At 37.9% G+C, this 22148-nt stretch overlaps 1 protein-coding gene across 4 annotated transcripts in view; it reads left to right on the top strand.

Annotated features, from left to right (window-relative positions):
• LOC127661435 (DNA damage-binding protein 1) overlaps positions 1–22148 on the top strand; it is a 105209-nt gene that overhangs the window by 65375 nt on the left and 17686 nt on the right. For 2 of the 4 annotated variants that reach the window (XM_052152144.1, XM_052152145.1), the window contains exons 18-25: positions 3968–4079; positions 8633–8756; positions 12019–12183; positions 14189–14283; positions 14367–14537; positions 14613–14722; positions 18879–19048; positions 19141–19316. In XM_052152144.1, coding sequence (XP_052008104.1) covers positions 3968–4079; positions 8633–8756; positions 12019–12183; positions 14189–14283; positions 14367–14537; positions 14613–14722; positions 18879–19048; positions 19141–19301 — 1108 coding nt within the window. In that variant the 3' untranslated portion in view covers positions 19302–19316. The other 2 variants (XM_052152147.1, XM_052152146.1) reach the window with 2 other exon arrangements.

Genomic DNA, 22148 nt, shown 5'->3' with positions numbered 1-22148 from the left:
ATGAGTCAGCATAAACACTAGTTAAAATATAATCTAAACATTCATGTTATTTTAATATCATATTACATATCATATTTATATCATACAGCATACAATTTAAATACCTGCTTTAGCCGAAACAGCATTTAAATGTAACTAAAACTTGCTTATTAGGTCATATTTCAAATTTCAATACACTGAATCCTGGCTGGTAAGTCTGGAAACAGTCCCACTGGTAAAATATGTACATGTTTATATAAAATAGCATGTCAACTAATGAAAACCAAATGACTTACTAGTCCGAAATTGTATCCTCGGCTGGATCAAGTCTCTCTTCAAAATACAAACCTTCATCGGAGTCCAGCTCTTCTTCTGAGGAAAATGTTAACTCTTTGTCACTATCCAGGAGTTTTTTCACTTGTGTATTGTGCTGTCTTCCAAACGCGCAGAAAAATGAATGACTTTGTTTTTAAGGCACAGTAGGGGGCGTATACCATTTCATTTGATCACCTCAGCACATTAGTGTGAATGAATGGCACGCTCTGCTGGTGGGTGTGATCACATTAAAGATAATTTGCTGAAACAGTAAAAACTGTACACCGCCTTGTTTCATACATATTACATTGCAGGAGAATATTTGTTTTAAATTTGAATTTATTTTATTTAAAAGTAAACATTTTAAGCTTTCTTTAGACATATGTTTCTTGTTTGTGTGATAAGTATTCGCGGAGTTTCAGTTCATTTTTGTGACGCGTTTCAGATATATGCTCGCGAACCCAGAGACTACTTACAGCTCACCCTTTTATTTTCTTTATTTTACAAAGGCACAAGGTTTTGTTGTTATTGTGAGTGTACACAAATATAAGTAGACCCTTTATAGGCTCTAATGATGTCTTACACTTATCTGTATGCCCCAAAATAATGGATAATTTTATGTTTTTTCCGCTGTAATGACGAATAAATCCAGCAGGACACGCCGGTGCGTCCGTCGACCCCAGAGGGTTAAAGGCACAGTTAACTTAATGTAAACTTCTGCTCCACTGGAATTGTGATAGTCAATTAAATATGAAACAATCTGTCTGTAAACAATTGTTGGAAAAATTCTCATGTCATGCACAATGTAGATGTCCTAAATGACTTTCCAAAACTATACTTTGCTTATATTAAATCTGTGGAGTGGTTAAAATTGAGTTTTAATGACTTCATATTTGATCCTTCGAATTTCTAACACCAGCAGGAACTAACAGCACGTTTCATCAATCTTATTTTGTTCATGAATGGGCCAAGGAATTTACCATTGGAAAAGAAAAATCAGACTTACTCATTTGCAAGTCTGTAACAAAAACATTACATTTTAGCAGTCGAACAGTATTAAATAATATATATAAACTAAAAGATATTAGCAGCGGTATTAAATTATTCAATTTTTTATTTTTAGTTACTCAGTTTGTGTTTTGTTGAAAATATCCTTTGAAATTTGTACATTTCATCATGTCATATTCATTCGGTTTAGTTTGTTTTATGCAGACTAAAATGGCATATCATTTGTCAACAAAAATAATATCTTTAAATGATAATGTGCAAATTGAAAAAATAGCATGTGCAAAGTGTGACAGACCAAACTTTTATCAAATATTTAGAAAAAAATATTTTAACATTCTTGATTTAAATATGTAGTAAACATAAAATATAGGCTACTTACAAAATACTGTACAATTGTCCTTGTTGTAAAAACCTCCGCTCCTGAAGTAATGGCAAATAATGAATGTACAGTGCATCCGGAAAGTATTCACAGTACTTCACTTTTTACACATTTTGTTGCAGCCTTATTCCAAAATGGATTAAATTCATTATTTTCCTCAAAATTCTACAAACTATACCCCATAATGACAACGTGAAAGAAGTTTGTTTGAAATATTTGCAAATTTATTAAAAATAAAAAACTATGAAAACCTGCTCCAGAGCACTCTGGACCTCAGACTGGGGCGAAGGTTCATCTTCCGACAGGACAACGACCCTAAGCACACAGCCAAGATAACAATGGAGTGGCTATGGTACAACTCTGTGAATGGCCTTGAGTGGCCCAGCCAGAGCCCAGACTTGAACCCAGTTGAACATCTCTGGAGAGATCTGAAAATGGCTGTGCACCGATGCTCCCCATCCAACCTGATGGAGCTTGAGAGTTCCTGCAAAGAAGAATGGGAGAAACTGCCCAAAAATAGGTGTGCCAAGCTTGTAGCATCATAAACAAAAAGACTTGAGGCAGTAATTGGTGCCAATAGGTGCTTCAACAAAGGATTGGGCTGTGAATACCTATGTACATGTGATTGTTTTCATTTTTTATTTTTAATAAATTTGCAAAGAATTCAAACAAACTTCTTTCACGTTGTCATTATGGGGTATTGTTTGTAGAATTTTGAGGAAAATAATGAATTTAATCAATTTTGGAATAAGGCTGTAACATAACAAAATGTGGAAAAGTGAAGCGCTGTGAATACTTTCCGGATGCACTGTAGAAGTATACTGTATACTGAATGTATACTGAAGTAGAAGATAATCTTGAGAAGTTAGACTACTGTATTCCTTTGTAACTTTTCATGCTTCATACTGTTATTAATTGCATGTAGCATGTTATTTGAACGGCATATTCACAATACAAGTTAGGCACATTATTAATAGCGCGTAACTTTCACCTGTTAATCCGCTTAATTTTCTGTTCAGATTTAAATTGTAATACAACGTTTATTTTGTGGATATTGTGATTAATCTCATGTATAAATAGGATGCATTTCAATGAGGTTAAATTAACTCGTTTTAAAGCTGTTAATTTTGCCGGTGTTCAGCGCGTTCATCTCAAGCGGGGAAATCCCCAACATACTGGATTATTAGATTTGATGAACCATATCTAATATTCTTCTATAAACAGATTTTTATCTAGATGTTTATTCTTCTGTTTATATCTTGCACTGTTAATATTTTGCAGTATAATTCTTTCATCAACAGTATGCTTTAAGCATTTAATTATCATCATGATGATGCTTTTCATTAAATTTTTGTTATCATTGTTTAGAACAATCTGCTGCTAAGCTAGCAATACAGACTGGTTAATGTACACAATAGAGGTTCAAAATGCCAATTGTATGTTTGCGGTTCACTTTATTGATATTCAACATTTACAAAAATGTACAAGAGTAAGTGAAATAGAATTTTATCAAACCAAGACATGCAACAGTAAAGGCAGTTGCTCTGTTAGTCATCAACCCTGTATTATTTCACTTATGTACTTTAACAACAAAAAGATATCTCCCTGATTCATAATTACCTTTGATCAAATGGTGATCACACAATTTGAGGTGGAGAACTAAATTTTTTATGCAGTGTAACCATAAAGTCTATATTCCTATTCGTTTCTTCATCCCCCCCCCCTCCAAAAAAAGCAATGTGCCATAATTTTTTCTGGACTGGTTGTGACAACCATATGAATGATACCAATTGTAAAGTACAGAATGAATCCTGTGTTACTCTTGCCATGCACTGAACTGCAGACTGTTTTGCCAACCAGTGGTAGCAGTGCTTATAATCGATTACATCCATTCTAGTTTCCTCTCCCTTGCATTCCCGGATATCATCCTTGAATTTTGCACCCTTAATTACCCAACCTGAATATTGAGACCTGAATTGCCCAACATGTAATACATCACTTGAATAATAAAACCTGAATTCAAAATCCAAATGTCTAGGAGGTGAATTCACATTGCAAGAATTTTTATTATCAAAATCAAATTAAAAATAAAAATAAAAATCTGTATTTTTTCAAGATCATCAAGATTCATGAATTCTGAGGTTTTTTTCAAATTCAAGCTCTGGTAAGAATTATGACGCCATAAAAATGTTATTTTTAAAAGTTCATTGACTACTGTCACCTGTTTATAAATTAATATTTTGTTGTGTGTCACTCTCATTTGTTATTGTATTGTGTGTTTCTCAGACGTATTTGTTATCAGGAGGTTTCTCAGTGTTTTGGAGTGTTGTCCAGTAGAGTGGAAATGCAGGATGCCAGTGGAAGTACAGCAGCGGTGCATCCAAGTGCCAGTACACAGGTGTGTCCGTGTGTGTGTGTCCGTGTGTGTGTGTAGATGGCACAGAAAGCTCTAGTTCACTGATTCCCAACCAGGTTTATGCGTTCCCCAGGGGGTAAGTGAGCAGGTTCAGGGCGGTACATGAAAACAATTGGATTGGATGTTTTTTATAATTAGTCATAATCTTTATTTGAACTATTTTTAAATCCCAAGATCAATCTTTTAATAAACAATGTAATGCGTTCAAAGATGCAATCCATTTGTCATAGATAATGTCTTTTAATATCCTTTCTGTTCTTTTACAGTCAGTTATTGATAAAAAAATAAAAGGTAAAATAAATATTTCCCAATGTACAGTTAGAAGATCCTGTGTAATTAACAGCAGTAGTCTGCGCTAACTGCACATTTCACAGCTCATTTGGCCTGGTTTTTGATTTTGTTGTTGTTAATAAATGTCATAAATGATATTTATATATAAATGATATTTTTATATTTATAAATATATATATATACATATATATGTGTGTGTGTTAATTATCCTTTGGTACACATCTATGGTTTTGTGTCGATGTAGGGGGCTACTCTGGACTTACTGATGGTGCTGTGGGTATACTTGTGGCAAAAAAGTTTGGGATGCACTGCTCTATTCCAACAACTTACCTGTTCATTAATTAAATCAAATAGAATAGTTTTTTGGCTTTGATATTTGTAGACAGCATGGTAAAACCCCTCTGAGAGTAGTTGAGTTTTTAAACTCATCCCCTTTCAGAGGGGATTTTTGAGCAAATCAGCAAACTTGTCTTCGTTGCTGCAGCTTGTATAGAAAATGCTGGTTACATATGTAACTTATATGACTGAGTGGAAGTCCACCAGAGGCAGTAATGAAAGCACTAGTGGAAAACTCTTGTGCTTTGACTGAGAATGGAATTAGAAAATTGTCACCCCATGAAGCATAACTTGTCTTTAGCTATATAAAACCCTAAACATGTCAGCTTGATCAGTAGATAGATAATTCTCGTGAATTCCAAGTAACCAGAGACTCTGGCATTTTTCCACTCAGTCACAGAACCACAGTTACACATGTAACCAGTGTTTTATTTCCTTTCGTTCCATACTCCCAAAGGTAGTACTGAAAATACTAGTGGAAGATGAATACCTACGCAGTCACAAGGAATCATCTTGCGCTGCATCAGTGCAGCTAGAGAGCTTCGCAGGGGACACGGCTGGCAGGGGAGTCACATTCAGTCTGTAGAAACGAGAAAAAGTGCAGGCTGAAGCCCATGGTGTTGCTGCACAAATTTCAGATGATACACCTCTGATGTTGCGAGAGCATGCATAGAGTGACTGTGAAATAGATGAGGGGACAGGATGCCCTGAAGACTTGATTCATGAGAAATTACCTGCATCACCCAGTGTGCTAGTCTCTGCTTGGAGAGCCAATCCCTTTGCGTGCATCACTAAAGCAAACTTTCTTTGTGACCAGAAAGTAATTGGAAAAGAATCCCCCGGGTTGAACTTGGGGGTTGAAAAGGTCCTCCTTTGCGCAGCAATACCTGAACTTTGTGTGCAAGGGCATCTCTCTGGCGTGGATAATGAACTACTGTGGGTCTCACACCAGTGTGTACAGGAGGTCAATGGTGAAACTGTATACGATAGCCTCTTGAGAGGATAGTCAGCAGCCACTGGTTTGTTGTTATTGATCTCCAATGAGCCAGCTGACTATCCATGAAACAGCCCACAGTCGACCTTACCACATCATCACTCCTGTCTGCAGAGATGGGGGGGGGGTGATGATGGGGGGCCTTGGTGTCACATGTGAGACTGATGCCCTGTAGTAAGGTGCGACCACGTCTGGCTGGAGGAGATGGAGGTTGGGTGCTCCGACAGCGAAACTGATGAGGAGGCTTAAATTTAGGTTTTGCACCAACATTCTAATAGCAAACAACAGGGGTCACTGTAGGTGCACTGGTGTCTGAAGCTGTCCCTACATGATGGGAACGAGTTTCTTAAACTGAAACACACCAATCCAGAGCTTCCTGTGCTGCCGATCTGAAGATTCGACCAGGTATTAGGGGCAACTGTCTCTAGCTTTTCCTACAGACCTCTGGAAAAGGGTATTGGGCCAACCAAACCTGGTGCCATGCTTGCACTAGAGTGCCCTAAGCTGTGCTGCAGTGGTTGGCAATGACACCCATCACCTGCAACGCAAGTTCAGTTAGATCCATCAATGCGCCAAAGAATTAGAAACATGACCAAGACATGCTTTAGAGCTCGGGACAGCAGTTCATCTGTGCATCTGCTTTCGACGTTGAGGCAGTGCACGTTCTCATGGAGTGCCTCATCAGGAGACACGATGAGCGCCGCAACACTGGGTTCTACAGGTGCAGTGCTGCCAAGACCCACTGCCTCCGGGTCCTGCATCACAGTCAGTGTGCGAGTCAGTTGATCATGACGTGTGGCCTTTGAACTCTGTAATGCAGACACCAATACAGATGTAAAATCACAGCACTGAGGCATCTTAGAGGAGGCACTTTGTGCTTGATGCAGAAAAACATTCTCAGAGCCCACTGCTGGTTGTGGGTGGGGTCCAGATTAATATGGGCGCAAATCGCTTTCAATGTTCCCTCCCAGGACGTTACCACTGATGATGACTCACCCGATTTATCAGACACATTATCATTGTCAGAGTGGTGTGACTGGGCCACAGGCAGACTTGTACCAATCACTGAGGTTGCAACCGGATTTGCGGCAAAAAGTGAGTCAGAGGCGGCCACTGCATTGGGGCTATGTTATCAGATATCGACAATGTCTTACAAAGATGCCGATTGCGACACTCCTTGACAGATGATGGTCGACAATATTGGGAAATGGCAAAACCATGGATCTGGGAAGTCGCCAGTTATATTAAACTGCAGGCCAGGGTGTGAAAATAGAGCCCACCAAATGTGACTGCTGAATCCAGTTCGCAAGCTTCTCATCTAAATGTATTTCATGCGCGAGTAATTTTGCTCATCTACCCGCAACAGGCGGGTGACGTGTATGACGTCACAGAGTGACGCATGAGAAGGGAGGCTCATGCTACTTTCGGCAATCCACCCACAACTTGCCACGTTCCCCATTGAGAGCGAGAACCCCTAATCACGACCACGAGGAGGTTACCCCATGTGACTCTACCCTCCCTAGCAACCGGGCCAATTTGGTTGCTTAGGAGAGCTGTCTGGAGTCACTCAGCATGCCCAGGATTCTAACTCATGACTCCAGGGATGGTAGTCAGTGTCAATATTCACTGAGCTACCTGAGCTAATGATCATGTCTGTCTTGTGGAACAAGCGTTTTCACTCTTTTGTATGTATAATGTCGTCTATGAAAATGCGGCAAATTATCTCCGATCATCATAGGAGGCGCTGTGGGTTTAGTTAGCTTTAGTTTCACCTGGTTAGCATTGTGAACGCAACTCTACAGGTTCAGTAATATATATTTGTATTAAAGAAACAAAGACGAAAGTGATTACATCATAAATTAATACAAATTGAACCAAAACAAACACAAATTTGATAACACATTTGGCAGCATTATTTTGGGAACACAAGGGAATTTATTAGGCTTATTTATTATGATTGTTTTTAGTTCTTGATCGGAGACTATTAGTAATTTAGACATAGGGATGCTTGAAGAAGGTAGTAAATCCTCTGCAGAGGATTCCAGACCTGCCAGTCACGCTCGATGCAGAGCAAGAGGCTTTATGGAGCACTCTGAGCATGGGTCAGACATGGCCTCTAAGATAGTTCACTCCATGACAAGCAGGGCACTGATTATGTCCATCCATGATGTCCATTAGGGCATGTAGAGCATCTAGATGTATCCATACTGACGTCTATACTCACCTAAATGCAATCCAATGAGTTTAAATCCAGCTCTCGTTAACGACACTCGTGTAAGTTTCATGTCCAGTGAGAAACAAACGATGATCCTGAACTCATTAAACCTAAGTAACCAGGGCTTCAGAGTGCATGTGTTTACAAAGGTATACAACCTTACATGGCTCTTCCCGATCGCAAGCAGCAAATCCCGGAGAAAACTGCTTGTAATCCAATGCATAAACACGGTGACGAAACATTTTACAGATGTCAGCTGAAGCACTCTTCAAAACAAACTGCCCAAGATATCGTCACAATCGATTTCGTCAAACAAAAAGGAAGAAGAGATCAAGCTGATGTGTTTAGGGGGTTTTATAGCTAAAGACACATAATGCCTCACGTGGTGACAAATTTATAGTTCGATTCTTGGTCAAAGAGCAAGAATCTTCCACTAGTGCTCTCAGTACTGCCTCATTGGGTGTGATTGGGTGTGAAGGGAAATTCGCTTTTTCACGTTGCATTCGGTGTAAGGGCTTTAAACTTGCCTAATTAAACGGCTTCTTTAAGACTTAGTAGTCAACAAGACATTCAGGCAACCCACAGACTAGTCGATTATGATAACTAGATTTGCACATCCCTAGTGTGGACACATTAAAACTTTTTAAATTAAACCTTATATACTTTGACTATACTTGAATTACTTGAATATACTTTCAGGCGTTGTCCAGCAGCATGAGCTCCAGTAAACTGTTCCCCAGCAGCACTTCACCTCATGAAACGTCATTTGGAGAGGAGGTGGAGGTGCACAGTCTGCTTGTGGTGGATCAGCACACATTTGAGGGTGTGTTCACACTTTATAACACATACATGTTATAGCTTCTGTCTGTACGTGAATGTGTGTTTTAAAGGGCCATTCAGTAGTTCTTTAGCTAGCATTAGCATTGCTCTTCTTCGTGTACTTTAAGTACCACTTCAACAGTGGTGTTAGACACTGTAGTGCTGTCTTTCGACATGGATAAGCATGATCATCTCTGCTGCCCCTGCCAGAGGTATGTCAGGATTCAAGTGAACAGACTTATACAGTTAAGGACAAATTATTATTGTCCCTCGTATCAATAATCTTTGAAGACTGTCCGTGCTTCACGTTATTTCTAAAGACCGTTATTACCTTAAGAGAACTGCTTAGTGTAAAATAAACCTCAGTTATCTAGCGATACAGAATGTTATGGTAAAGGAAATATTAGAGTTGTTTTTGATGATCAAATTTAGCATGTCCATGAATATTGTCAAGTCATTTCAAATCATTTTTATTTGTATATCGCCTTTCACAACACACATCGTTTCAAAGCAGTTTTACAGAAGATAAGGCATTAACCAAAAAATAAAACTGTAATATCTATAATGTCTATGAGTCATCATTGAATAATTAGATCAAATAAGATTGTGAATTGTGTTTAAAAATAAGTAATTAAATCATAATTGTAATTAGAACCCCAGTGAGCAAGCCGAAGGCGACTGTGGTAAAAGAACACAAAACTCTATAAGATGTTGGTTAATGGGAGAAAAATAACCTTGGGAGAAACCAGACTCATTGTGGGGGCCAGTTCCCCTCTGGCTAACAGCATGAATATAATGCCAATATTACTTATGTATAGTGCAAGTCATGGCTTAAAATGAATAAACTAAGTGTTAAGGGACAGTGTTTAAACAGATTTTGTATGAACTGTAAGATTAATGACTAATGTCTTAGAAGTCCATCCTGTATTAACTACAGAAGTTCATAATTGGCTGATGAAGGCTTTTGTTGACAAATGATAGTCTATGTATTCCATTTCAAGTGTGTAGTCCATCAATAGACTGAGGTGATGCAGGCAGAGATCAGTGAGGTGCATCGCAGTTCAACCTGGCCGGTAATTTCGGTGAGGTTCGATGTGGTCCGTTTTAAGTTCAAGGTTCAGACAATGTCATATGAATTATCCCATATCTAATGGTTGGAGTAGGCATCTGTTCATCCTCTGAAGTCCATCATAATAGACTGAATTGATGTTTGGCTAGCATCGGCTGCATTTAGCCATCACACTGCGACACGTAGCAGTGGAGTCCAACACGAAGCAGGAATGGAGCTGATCCAGCAGATTCTGGTGACCTCAGGATAGGAGTCCCGAAGTTGAGACAGGGAAAAAAATAAAATATTATTAGCATGGAGGCCATTCAGTTTGTTGCAGAGTTAAAGATCATGATCAATGTTTCTGGTTCCAGCAGACCTAACTAAAGCAACCTAATTGTGGGTTGAAGGATAAATTAGGTGTATGCCTGGCTAAATAGATGAGTCTTTAGTCTAGACTTAAACTGAGGGAATGTGTCTGCATCTTGAACAGTGTTATGGAGACTATTCCATACTAGTCTTTAGGAGCCAAATATGAAAAGGATCTACCTCCTTTTGTGGATTTTGATATTCTAGGAATTATTAACAGGCCAGAATTTTGCAATCGTAATGAACGTGATGGAATATAGCATGGTAGAAGGTCACTTAAGTACTGCGGAGCTAGACCATTCAAAGCTTTGTATGTAGTTAACCAAATTTTTAGATTAATACAAAATTTAACAGGTAGCCAATGTAACGATGATAAAATGGGGCTAATATAATCATATTTATTGGTTCTTGTTAGCACTCTGGCTGCTGCATTTTGAACCAATTGAAGTTTTTTTTTATTGATATTGCTCGACATCCTCCCAGTAATGCATTACAATAATCTAGTCTTGAGGTCATGAACACATTAATTAGTTTTTCGGCATTAGCAACAGAGAGCATGTGTTGTAATTTAGCAATATTTCTTAGGTGGAAGAATGCTGTTCAACAAACATTGGTAATTTGATTTTCAAAGGACAGATTGATATCAAATATAACACCTAAGTTCTTCGCTGTTGAAGATGATGTTAACAGTACATCCATCGAGAGTCAAATTATATTTTAGCGGCTTATTTTTAGAGGTTTTCAGGCCAATAATTAGTACCTCTGTTTTGTCGGAATTGAGTAGAAGAAAATTTCTGGCCATCCAATGTATTATTTCATTGATGCACTCTGCTAATTTGGAGAATTGTGAAATCTCATCAGGTTTTGAAGAAATATAAATTTGTGTATCATCGGCATAGCAGTGGAAACTTATTCCACGATTCCTGATAATATCTCCCAGGGGACGAATATACAAGGAGAAAAGCAGAGGCCTGATCCCTGTGGCACTCCATACTTTTGTTTGGTTTGACAAATCCTCGTTTACATATACTGTGTTTGAAGAACCCTTTTTTTTTTTCTCCCCCAAGCAAACCAACGTCATGGTTTACTCAAACTCCACAACAATCGCTGTGCCAAGCTAATAAACAAATTAGATGTTTGCCATTTCATAGAGGTGGAGATAGAGGCCCCCCTTACTCTAGCTGTGATAAAGAAAAGAAAATTACACATTGCTTTCAGTTTACGTTAGTAAACACAGCGGAAAACTGTCTATTACTAACATACATTGACTACACATGTAATTATAAAAAGTTCGAGGGAAACTTGTATGAGTTTTTGGTAAATTCCACTGATACTATTTTAGAGAGAGGTCTAAACAATTAATAATGTCTTACCTGTCCAACAAAAGAGAAGCAACATCGGTATCACTACTGCATTTAGATTTTTCTCCATCGTCAAATCTTACCACCTTTTGTATGCCGTACCAATGTTTACTCTAGTTTTTTGTCTTCTTGGTTCAGACTTTTTTTTGCTTTTTTGGCGGTACAACTACTCTTTGCATCACCAAGCGTATCTACATAGGCGGCAGCCAATGAGCACTAGGATTCTCTTTTTCGACATTTAGTGAAACAGCAGGTCATGTGATTTCAACATGGCGAAACACATTGAAGGGGGGGACCCACACCATGAGTAATAAAAACACTTTTCATAGAAAACTATAAAGAGTACAGACTTCATCTCATCCGTGTACACAATACAGACCACTCTTCACAAAAACGCAATTAATTTGTTAATGTATAAAACTTTTCAAATTAGCCCTAAATTACTGAATGCACCTTTAAATGGAAAGAATTCTTTCTTCCCGCTGTAGTGTTGCATGGCCATCAGTTCCTGCAGAATGAGTATGCACTGAGTATGGTGTCCTGTAAGCTGGGCAGAGATCCTGCCGTGTACTTTATCGTCGGCACGGCCATGGTGTATCCAGAAGAGGCAGAGCCTAAACAGGGACGCATCATTGTCTTTCACTATACAGATGGTAAGAGCGCATTACAGTCCTTTTTTCTTTTTTTTAAATCTAGCTTAAAACAAGTTTATTCAAGTTGGTTTCATACAGTGTTATAATACCATTTTTGTATGCCTTATTTAACAAAAGTATTGATTTAACGACAAGTCGAACTACAAACTGTAATATGAGCATTGACAAAATTAACATTTAATTTATGCTGAATATATGTCAGTGTCCAAATCTTCATCGTTATTGTTTATGGGTTAAAAGTATTTTTTGGAGCATTTTACCATTTGACATCTAACCTTGCCATATCATTTAAAAAGGTCAGATTTTCTAATATTTATGTGGGACAACCTCTGTGGTGTCATTTCCTGTGTTGTGGTTTTACTCAGGGATGTTTTTTTGAGACATAGTACAAGTACTGGAGGAGCTTTAAAAGGGACGTGTGGTGCAGCCTGCATCATGCCACTGTCTCCACACATTCACAAGTGCTCACATTTGCAGCGCGTTGCTTATGCAAAATATATACACTGATCAACCACTGACAGGTGAAGTGAATAACATAGATTATCTCATTACAGTGGCAACTGTCAAGGGGTGGGATATATTAGGCAGCAAGTGAACAGTCAGTTCTTGAATTTCATGTGTTCTAAGCAGGAAAAATGGGCCAGCTTAAGGACCTGAGTGACTTTGACCCAGTCGTCTAGCACTCACAATTTGACCCATGTCAGAGCATCTCCAAAAACGGCAGGTCTTGTAGGTTGTTCCTGTTATGCAGTGTTAGTAACTACCAAAAGTGGTCCAAGGAAGGATGACCACTGAGCCGGCAACAGGGTCATGTGATGGCTCATTGATGCTTGTGGGGAGCGAAGGCTCACCCGAATGGTCCGATCCCCAAATTGCTGAAAAACTTAATGCTGACCATGATTGAGAGCACGCTCTCTCCCAGCCAAAATATCTGCTAATTTGGAGAATTGTGAAATCTCATCAGGTTTTGAAGAAATATAAAGTTGTGTATCGTCGGCATAGCAGTGGAATCTCATTCCACGATTCCTGATAATATCTCCCAGGGGAAGCATATACAAGGAGAAAGCAGAGGCCCTAAAACTGATCACTGTGGCACTCCATATTTTACTTTTGTTTGGTTTGACATCTTCCTCCTTTATATATATGGCTATATGCTTAGGCTATATATGACCTAAGGCTAATGCAACTCCACAACCCATGCTAATGCAACTCCACAAATGCCAACATAATTTGATTGTGCATGGATCACAGTGAATATCTTGAGCCTCTACATGTGGAGTCTCCGCGGTGTCATGCACAACGAGCCACGTGATAAGATGCACGGATTGACGGTCTCAGAAGCAGAGGCAACTGAGGCTTGTCCTCCGCCACCCGGATTGAGGTGAGTAACTGCGTGCGCTACCATGAGGACCCACTAAGTAGTGGGAATTGGGCATTCCAAATTGGGATTTAGATTATTAGAATTTAGAAAAAGATTATTAGAATTTCAGAGCACCACCTCAAAACTTCTTAATTGAAGCCTGAACAAAGAAATATAAAAATTATTTATAATACAGAGAAATTGAATACATGTTTACCATAGAAGGGGTGTATTCAAATCGTCTGTATGAAATGTATTTTTTGAAAAAAAAAAAATAGACAATAAATGAGCAACATGTCATAGACTCTTATATACTCTACCCCTTGATTTTTGTTTTTAATTAATTACTATTTGAATTATTGTATTTTTATTGTGTTGATTTCATATGCAGTATCTCACAAAAGTGAGTACACCCCTCACATTTTGTAAATATTTGATTATATCTTTTCATGTGACAACACTGAAGAAATGACACTTTGCTACAATGTAAAGTAGTGAGTGTACAGCTTGTACAACAGTGTAAATTAGCTGTCCCCTCAAAATAACTGAACAAACAGCCATTCATGTCTAAACCTCTGGCAACAAAACTGAGTACACCCCTAAGTGAAAAAGTTGGATGTTTCATGTTGTTTTCTGTATTTTCAGGTAAACTGCAGACAGTTGCAGAGAAGGAAGTGAAAGGAGCTGTTTATTCGATGGTGGAGTTTAATAGCAAACTGCTGGCCAGCATCAACAGCACTGTGAGTCCACTGACGCTCATGTAATGGTTTAATCAAACGTATGTTCTGTACACTAGCAGTGGTCTGTGTGTGTGTGTGTGCAGGTGCGTCTGTACGAGTGGACAGCAGAGAAAGAGCTGCGCACAGAGTGTAATCACTATAACAATATCATGGCCCTGTATCTGAAGACTAAAGGTGATTTCATACTGGTGGGAGATCTGATGCGCTCTGTGCTGCTGCTGGCCTACAAACCCATGGAGGGCAGCTTTGAAGAGGTGAACAGCCCTGCCATTTTTACAACATTTCATTCATCATTTCATGTTGTAATTATGCTTTTGTAATTTCTTCAGATCGCTCGTGATTTCAATCCTAACTGGATGAGTGCTGTAGAAATCCTGGATGATGATAACTTTCTGGGAGCAGAGAATGCTTTCAACCTGTTCGTCTGCCAAAAAGACGGGTAATGACTGTGGCCGCAACAGCAAAAAATTTCAGACAACAAATGTGATTGATTTGTTGGGTAAATGTGCTGTGTACAGTGTTAACCTAGTTTGTTGTCAAACATTTTATTGATTTTGTTAACGAAGAAGAGACAAAAAAGGTGCATCACGACAATTATGAGAAAACATTGCAAGATATTAAAATGCACTAACACTTTTTTATATTAATACATTTTTAGTAATTATTTTCAAGAAAGAAATATCTTCGAAGAATTGAGTGAAATAATCAAGTCATAATATATGTTGTGTATTTCCCACTTAAACACACCTGTTCAATGAACTTTACTTTAGTAACCTATAAAAGTAGCTGATACTTAACTATATTCATTATACACTATTGTATCTGAGAGCTAACATTTTCACAACAGTTTTCTAATGTTAATTGTTATATTGCCAAAATTATATGCTATTTTTAGAGTAAGATTTGGAGTCTCTTTGTTAAAGTCTCTTTGTTAAAAGACTTGAAAAATAAACTTAAAATTAACACTGCAGTGATGTTGTTTTACTAAAAATCACAGTTGAAGAAAAGAATAGATTGCTGCAGCAAGTGACAAGCCTTATTCGGACGGCATTATTTTACATGGGGATGTGAGGTAATTCCTGCATTTACAGGGGGTAGTTGGTGATTTTATTGCCATCCGAATGCTAAATGTTGTTTTTTTTCTCCCAACACCTGTGAGAAAATTCACGGCCAGATTACCTACAGTTTTTTTTTTGACAAACACCATTTTATGTAGTAATTTAATTACCATCCGAATCCACATTTGAGTTTATAATCCATAAGTCATTTTTGAAATATTTTCTTACATGTCTACCTGTTTATTTGTTTAAACTAGTTCCAGAAAAGTGGCCTGTCAAAGACATGTCTGTCATTTTGATAGACAAAACATAAGAAAACCATTTTAACTATAGGATCTAAATTTTATTTTAACTATCTTTACTGTCTGTGATTCAGTATCTGTGATCCGGCTTCTCTCTCCCGGCATGCGCTTATAAGAGAGAGAGAGAACACGCGACTGAGGCGATGCGGGTGAGAAACGAAGCATGTGTACCCCCATTGACATTTATTTGGCTTGCATTGTCAAACAGTCTTTTCCCTACAGTTTCAAGATTAGTTTAATTGCTCTTCGCAAGAATTTTGTCTTGTACCGTATGTGAAAATGTACACTGTAAATATCCGCAGTGCTTTGCAGCGCAGTTCCCTCATACATACATGCATACATACAGAACTTTTCTTGCAAAATACGATACGTAGCTACACATGGCTTCTCCTAATATCCCTTGCTATGGAAAGCCCCACCCCGCAAATTGACGGGATTGGTTCCTTATTTTTGTGACGTTTGAAACCCTGGCATTCTGAATCCTTGTTTTTGATACTGTCTTTGGTAAACTGCAGTTCCAAGGCGAAAATGCTCAGCCATGTCATTGACTGCTGTTTTCACTCATGGTATGACTTCTGGCTTATAAAAACACTATATGGACATGTGAACAAGGTTAAAAACTAGATTTTCACTGGAGGAGGTCTTTAAAATTTGACACATTTAAATTTTTCTGGAAATCATCTGATTATTTTCCACTTTTGACTTCAAAACAAACAGGCCTGTGTCTGTAATTTTATTCAAAACAATATTTGGTCAAATTTAAGTTTGAAATAAAATCTTTATTTTATGGATTTAATTTATTATTGCAAATAACAATATTAGTTGCCTTAAATCACATTAAACATTAATGTGTGCAACCGTCAACACTTTCAACTGAATTGTTTTTCTTAAATCTTGTCATTTAAACTTTTTGGCTTTTCATATCTGGGCTTCTTGTTTAAACATTTTCTTTTACACAAGATTTTTTTGTGTGTTTTATAGTAATTTACTTTGCAAAATGTGGAATAACATAATAAAATCAGGCTTTTAGTTGGTCATTTGATTCATCGAAGAAATAATTGGCAGATTATCTAAACGTTTATAATACAGAATGAACCGATGGATGATAACCAGCCTCACCATTTCTTTTTCTCTAAATAATTCCTATCTATTAATTCTGAGAGATGTTCAGAATATTGTTGATTAAAGAGCACACGTAATGACCCGGTTTCCACCTGGTATTAAAATGTGTCTCGGCATATCCAATCACATATCCAGTCAGGTGAGTCACATTGCTGTTTACACATGGTTGCTTAAATGCGTCGCCTGTGACCACTTGTGTTCGGATTTGGAGGGAAGGGTCTCTATTTAGTGATGACATCAATCACTCTGTCAATGTGTTTCTGCATGATAATAAAGCACAACAAAGTAAGAAAAGACAAAAGTGCAGGAAAAAACAGTTTCTCCCAGGTGCATTTGAAATCTAAGCACAAATGCAACATATCAAGTTTTAAGTTAAAATAAGTAATCTGACTACATTTTCTTGAAATAAAGACTTCATTTTAGACCTACACTACCGTTTAAAAGAAGTCTCTTCTGCTCACCAAGACTGCATTTATTTGATCCAAAATACAGTAAAAACAGTGATATTTTTACAATTTAAAAGAACAGTTTTCTATTTGAATATATTGTAAAATGCAATTTGTGATCAAAGCTGAATCATTACTGCAGTCTTCAGTGTCACATGATCCTTCAGAAATCATAATATGCTGATTTTCTAATATGGGCATATTTAAAGTGCATTTTACTAATTTAACCTGAACAGATATTTGCAAGCACAAGGTTTGTTGATGATAATGAGGCAGAATAAACGCTAGTTAACATATAATCTAAACAATAAAAAATATTATTTTTATATAATATTTATATCATACAGCATACAATATAAATACCTGCTTTAGCTGAAACAGCATTTAAATGTTACAAAAACTTGCTTATTAGGACATATTTCAAATGTCAATACTCTGAATCCTGGCTGGCAAGTCTGTAAACAGTCCCACTAGTAAAATATGTACATGTTTATATAAAATAGCATGTCAGCTAATGAAAACTAAATGACTTACTCGTCCGAAATTGTATCCTCAGCTGGATCGAGTCTCTCTTCAAAATACAAACGTTCATTGGAGTCCAGCTCTTCTTCTGAGGAAAATGTTAACTCTTCCTTATTATCCAGGAGTTTCGTTAGTTGCGCAGTAAAGTTAATTCATTGTTTACATCAAACCTCATGTCGGGGGCATTTCCCATTTGCATTGATCGCCTCGGAACATTAGCGTATGAATGGCGCGCTCTGCTGGTGGGTGTGATCACATTATCTATAATTAGATGAACCGGTAAAAACTGTACATTGCTTTGTTTCATACAGATTACATTGCAGGATAATATTTGTTTTAAATTTGAATTGTTTTATTTAAAAGTAGAAATCTTAAGCTCGCTTTAGACATATGTTTCATGTTTGTGTGATAAGTATTCGTGGAGTTTCAGTTCATTTTTGTGACGTGTTTCCGAAATATGCTCGTGTACACAGAGACAGCTGAAAGCTCACCCTTTTTATTTTCTTTATTTTACAAAGGCACAAGGTTTTGTTGTTATTGTGAGTGTACACAAATAAAAGTAGACCCTTTATAGTTTCTAATGATGTCACACTTATCTGTATGCCCCAAAATGACGGAGATTTTAAGTTGTTTCCGCTGTAATGACGAAAATATCCTGTAGGATGCGACGGCGCGTCCATCGACCCCAGAGGGTTAAAGGAGCTTCAGGTGTTCGTACTTCTCATCTGTGTTGATATCAGACACACTAAAGTAGATCCATGTAGCTCATATGATTGTGTATGTATCTGCTTTATAAACATTTCCAATCGGACAGTTATTTCCTTTTAACGGCAAAGTTTAAATTCTTGTTTTAGCACAGCGGTTGATTGACAGGAGAGGGGTGGCACTTCACTTCTGATAGGATGCATACAGGACGGATTAGCGTTTACACCTCAAATGTGATGTGCTCACATGTGTTTTTAACCAAATGTAGTTTCTGTGATCCGATCACAAAACATTTTAGACCCCGTTTAGACCAGTATTTATGGCTGACAACATGTGATCGGATCACCCAAAATGCATCTTAATACCAGGTGGAAACGGGGCCAATGAATGCGGTAGAGTGCAGTATAGATAATAAAGTAAACTTTTCTCTCTTCCTGCAGGGCGGCAACTACTGATGAGGAGCGGCAGCACCTGCAGGAGGTGGGCTTGTTTCATCTCGGCGAGTTTGTCAACGTGTTTTCACACGGTTCTCTAGTTCTGCAGAACCTTGGGGAGAGCTCCACACCGACCCAGGGTTCAGTGCTATTCGGCACAGTCAACGGAATGATTGGTGAATTTGTTTTACTTTTAAATACACACGGCACCTGTTCTAAAATCTAGCGGCGAGTGCAGTAACACTACATTTTGATGTTCACTTTTCAGGTTTGGTGACGTCACTGTCCGAGGGCTGGTACAGTTTAATGATGGATCTTCAGAACAGACTCAATAAAGTTATCAAAAGTGTCGGCAAGATCGAGCACAGCTTATATCCTTCAACAAACAGTGAGTGTGTTTATATGGTGAATGAAGTCTCTTCTGCATAAATCATATGCGTGTAGTCCTTGACTCTAACGCCACCTGGAGGTCATTCCACACGGAGCGCAAGACCGAGCAGGCCACAGGATTCATAGATGGAGATCTGATCGAGAGTTTCCTGGATCTGGGTCGTGCTAAGATGCAGGAGGTGGTGAGCACACTGCAGGTCAGCATGCTAAAATTCACACACATCGCTGCAGCATGTTTAGAAAATAGGGCTATATTAAGTGGGTAAGGGAATATAAAAGCACTTTTCCACTGCACGTTACGGTTCGCCTCGACTCCGGTTGAGCATGTGAGTGAGAAGATGCGCGTGAAGTGCAACGGCCTGTGATGTGCTCTTCGTGGAGCAGGAGATACGGGTCTGGCTGTGGAGTGAGACCCCAACTCTGCCAGTTCTTCAGCAAGGGTCTCTCTGAAAGCCTTCTGGTTCATAGGGACCCCTCCTTTACATGGGGCTCCTCTCTTGATGAGGTGCTGTCCTGCTGCTCCACTTTATGTGGCGGCTTGCTGAGTGGGGGAGAAGTATCCGGCTCCCAATCGCTATCTGATTCATCAGATAATTGCCTATAGTGAGAATAAATAAATGTCATTTACAAAGCTAGACACAACTTTTCCATCTTCTCTGTATTCTATCTATCTATCTATCTATCTATCTATCTATCTATATCTATATCTATATCTATCTATCTATCTATATATATATATATATATATATTTATTTATTTATTTATTTTTCTTCGAGTGTGTAAATATGTATTATTTTTTGTATATTTACTATAAATACTGTATACTTTGCCAATGTACTATGGAACAAATAGATGGGCCTGCACCTCCCCCATGAATTCAGCATTGCAACAAATAACATATATTCTTATTTTCAACTTATATTTATTGATTTTATATATATATATATATATATATATATATATATAGATGTTTTTGTATATTTACTGTAAATATTATATATATATATATATATATATATATATATATATATATAATATTTACAGTAAATATACAAAAACATCTATATAGCATGTCAATAGATCTGAAACAAACAATGAACTAAAACCTCACACACGCACAAATACAAAAAACTCCCACAAACAGTTCAAATACTCACTGAGGAAACACACGACAAAGGGTAATTACAAAATGTGTATTCATTATTCAAACTAAAGCTTATTTATGCGGAATATACAGTAATATATGTTATAAAACACAAGAAAACACTTACTTGTCCAGAGCAATATCTCATCTCTCCATAATAATTTCCTCTGCCTCTGAATCATCCGTATTGTTTTCAGAAATGTCATCTCCAAACTCATAGTTTTCACAATGAATGCCTTCATATATCACATCCTGGGGCGAAAATCCTGTTTTTCGCGTCCGTTTCGCCATATTTAAATCTCCAAATGTGTAAACAGTTCCAAAACAACACTCTTCAGCTTTTAGGCACAGACGCACAAAACACTCCGTAATGGCAAGACAACTTTGCGCACACACATTACAGAACCGTGCTCTAATCTTCCCACTAAAGCCGCATATCACTGTTTTCAGAATTTCATTGGCTATACGATGCGCCAGTCATTCACACTCTTGGATGTAATTGGTTTGATCAGGAAACAAAGGAAAGGGGGGGAGGCCCTTACATTCGACACAGACTGTGGTTGGCTATTGAAGGCTTTGGACAGGACATGGAAGCTCCTATTGGGTCAAATGAGGTGTCAGTCGAAAGGTCAGAGTGCAGCATCCATTTTGATACTGGATATAGGAAATGTTTACATCTGAACTGTAGTTATTACCGATAATATGTGAAAGATTAGGTACAGCTGCCAGGTGCTTTGAAATGATGCAACAAGAGTCTGTGGATATTTATTGATGTAATAATGTGATTTGGACTAAACATTTTACTTGATTTGATTGTTTGGACATTTGACAATGAAACGACACCGTTTTTGTCGGGAAGTTATGGATCAGTGGACTACTATGAGGCTTCATAGGTGAGTTGCCTACATTTTGTTATTGTTTGTTTATATGTTGGTGGTCTGACAAATATATAGATTGTACCTGCTGTTGTGATTGTATCTTAAAATGGTTTATATCAATAGAAAATCAAGAAATATAGCTTTCCAAATATATGTGGCATGTGTACCAATGTACACACAGCAGTTTTGTGCATCGCATACTTTTATTTTGTACATTTAAAGGCCCGACGGCGGGCTGTCTCAGTCGATAATGTTAAAGACAAATAAAAGTCTGTTCGCTATTGGAATAGGAACCAACTCTTCTATCAGAGCCATAAGGTCTTCATTTTCCCTGATTTCAACTCCAGTGTTGCTAAAAAGGGTGGCATTACAGCTGTGAGAAACAGCCTGCGTGATAAGAACGTGCGGTTCTCACTTAGATTCCCCGCTCGCCTGCTGATTGACCTCTGCGATGAGAAGCTTAATTTTGACTGCCCCAAAGAAGCACAGCGATGGTTTAACGAACGGTATTCAACATCCTAGGTATCCTGTAGAGATAATTATGCAAAGGACACAATTTTATAAGAAATTGTACTCTGATGTACTCGGAAATAACTATTAACCGAGGGTGTTTAGGCAAATATATGCTTTCATGTCACCTGAAATGAATGTTCTCTATGTTACTCCATATGTTCGGGAGTGACTTCATTCGACATAGATGTGAATGGAAATGGTTATAAGCATCGCATGTTACAGAGTTTTGGTGTTCTGCCTCCATTGTTTTGAAATGGAGATTAGAAATTGAGTTTTTTTTTTTTTTTCCACAATTTATTAAAGTTATCTGATAATATTCAAGCTTTAGATGTCCAATATGCTCATTATCCG

The sequence above is a fragment of the Xyrauchen texanus genome, chromosome 21 (genome assembly GCF_025860055.1).
Source record: "Xyrauchen texanus isolate HMW12.3.18 chromosome 21, RBS_HiC_50CHRs, whole genome shotgun sequence".
NCBI classification, from domain to species: domain Eukaryota; kingdom Metazoa; phylum Chordata; class Actinopteri; order Cypriniformes; family Catostomidae; genus Xyrauchen; species Xyrauchen texanus.
The sequence above is the reverse complement of the archived record's forward strand: the minus strand, read 5'-3'. Positions and strand labels throughout refer to the sequence as shown.